The 2,127-nt window shown below is 38.3% G+C and overlaps 1 protein-coding gene across 1 annotated transcript; it reads right to left on the reverse strand.

The window, feature by feature from the left end:
- Positions 1 to 720: 720 nt before the first annotated feature.
- Positions 721 to 1,899, reverse strand: LOC103476253 (cerebellin-1-like). The gene is made up of 3 exons (XM_008428459.2): positions 1,717 to 1,899; positions 1,473 to 1,613; positions 721 to 1,101 (listed from the first exon to the last, which is right to left on the reverse strand). The coding sequence occupies exons 1-3, from the start codon at positions 1,844 to 1,846 to the stop codon at positions 827 to 829; spliced, it is 546 nt and encodes a 181-aa protein (XP_008426681.1). The 5' UTR covers positions 1,847 to 1,899; the 3' UTR covers positions 721 to 826.
- Positions 1,900 to 2,127: the final 228 nt, after the last annotated feature.

Consider the following 2,127-nt stretch of genomic DNA (forward strand, 5'->3'; position numbering starts at 1 on the left):
ACTACTGACCTCTATGCTGGAGGAGGAGCTGTATTTGTCTTTCCACAACATATTGCAAGGAGAGTGGCTAGGAAATATCTCACAGCTGAGATATTTCCTCATACACACACACACACACACACACTGATGTAGTCAGCTGTTTTTTAACAGCTGACTACATCTAGCTGTTAAAAAACTACAGGAAATTGGAAGATCTTGGTACAATATTTGAAAAAGTCCCAATGAACTGGTTGGTATTATTATAGTTTGATGATCTCACAAAAATTCAATTATATATATATATATATATATATATATATATATATATATATATATATATATATATATATATATATATATATATATATATATATATAACCTCATAAGAAACAATTAAACAGAGCAAATCTAAAAATTTTTTAAGAAACTTTGATTTTATTTAAAAAAATTAAAGTAATACAATAAGCAATAGAAAGTGAAGAAATGCATTTTTTTGTTACAATTTTTTTTTTTACAAAACATTTATTCCCACCTAAAATTAATAGATTCAAACACAAGTTTATATTAGCTGCACATAATTAGACCACTGCAACTCAGACATTCAACTAGCTGACAGTGAGAGAGTGAGAGTGAATACAAAAGATCCAAAGAGTCAGAAAAAAAGATTGAAGCTTATAAGTCTAGTATAAATGCCATATAATTGGCAGCAACTATTAAGTGTAGAAAAAAATACAGCAAATCTTGATAGAGTGTTATGTTTTTATTTTGTTATGTTTATAGTTTTCAACTCAGTTACACAAAACATTCAAAAGATGACATCATGCGTTTTGGTGTTCAGGGGTTTCCCTCAAAGAGGGAAGACAAGGAAGCCGCTGAAGGTGCTGAGCCGGCTTTGATCTGCAATGGTCAGGTCGTTCTCCCAGATCTGGACGTAGACCCGGTTCCCCTCCTCCAGCTCCAGTGCCACTCCGTTGGAAGCGCTGGCTTGTGTCCCTGCTTTGTGGTAGATTGCGACAATGTTCTCACCGTTTTTCTTCAGTCCTGCGTTCAGCTTCCCTGTCCTGCCGACTACTCCGGTGAACCGGAAGTAGTAGAGTCCTTTCACTGGGGCTGTGAAAATTCCTGCAGGAAGATAGGAACAAAGAGCGAGGTCCAAACATCTCATCAGTGTTAGAGACAGAGATGCCGACACTTGGAGACAAGACTTTCATGCTGTAAAGCAATAGTGAAATCGACTGCGCCACCTTGCAGCCCTCCCTTTGACATTAGCAGAACAAATTAAAACGCGTCGAGTGACCTCTATGACTTCATTATCAACCTTTCCACTGAATAGTTTATTAAGTTAAAGCATGGATGGAGAATCTAGTTTAACACCACAATGTACAATGACCAGCAACTTCCAAACTCTCATTGTTGTCCAATTTTAACATTTTTAATTGCAGACCAATGCAATACAAGGTAAAATCATCATTAGTAGTAATAGTTGAAGGTACCTGTCTCTGGATTGTACGCATTGCCAATGTTCGTTATCACTTTCTTGAACTCCAGTGTGTGATAACGATCAAAAGGCCCCACGGAGGTCCAAGTCTGCGACTCGATGAGTGCAGCAGAGAACGCCACTTGAGAGCTGTTGGCTTTGGAAGCACAGATAATTTCCATTAATGACCAGAAGATTGAAGCTTGTACTCACTACAACATTAATATGACTGAAAGAGATGAGGAATTCAGCTAACTAACCTCTGTCTTCATTCTCCCTCTCAAGTTTCTCCAGTCTGGCCATGACCTGCTGGAGCTGGCTTTCTATGGTTTCCTGGGATCCAACCAGACCACAGACCAGCAATGTCCCAAAAAAAAAGAAGGACTTCATCTTTGCTTTAGGCAAACTTCACCTGCTGCAGTACAAGCAATACTGTCCTGAACTTGTGAAGGATTTACCTATTTATACAGATATGTGTCTGATCTTTGGCCTGTGCAAGGATTTCAAAATCAAAGTCAAACAACGAGCGGCTTATTTAGCCATTTTGGAGGATGGAGTCCAATGTGCAATTCTAAGAACTTTCATGTGAGACAGGTCTGAAACTACATGCACCGCTAACCAAACAGCTAGTGTTAAAGTATCTCAAGGTTTTGCTCAAGCATGTCAGAAGA

The sequence above is a fragment of the Poecilia reticulata genome, chromosome 14 (assembly GCF_904066995.2).
Source record: "Poecilia reticulata chromosome 14, P_reticulata-male-v2, whole genome shotgun sequence".
Taxonomy (NCBI): Eukaryota; Metazoa; Chordata; class Actinopteri; order Cyprinodontiformes; family Poeciliidae; genus Poecilia; species Poecilia reticulata.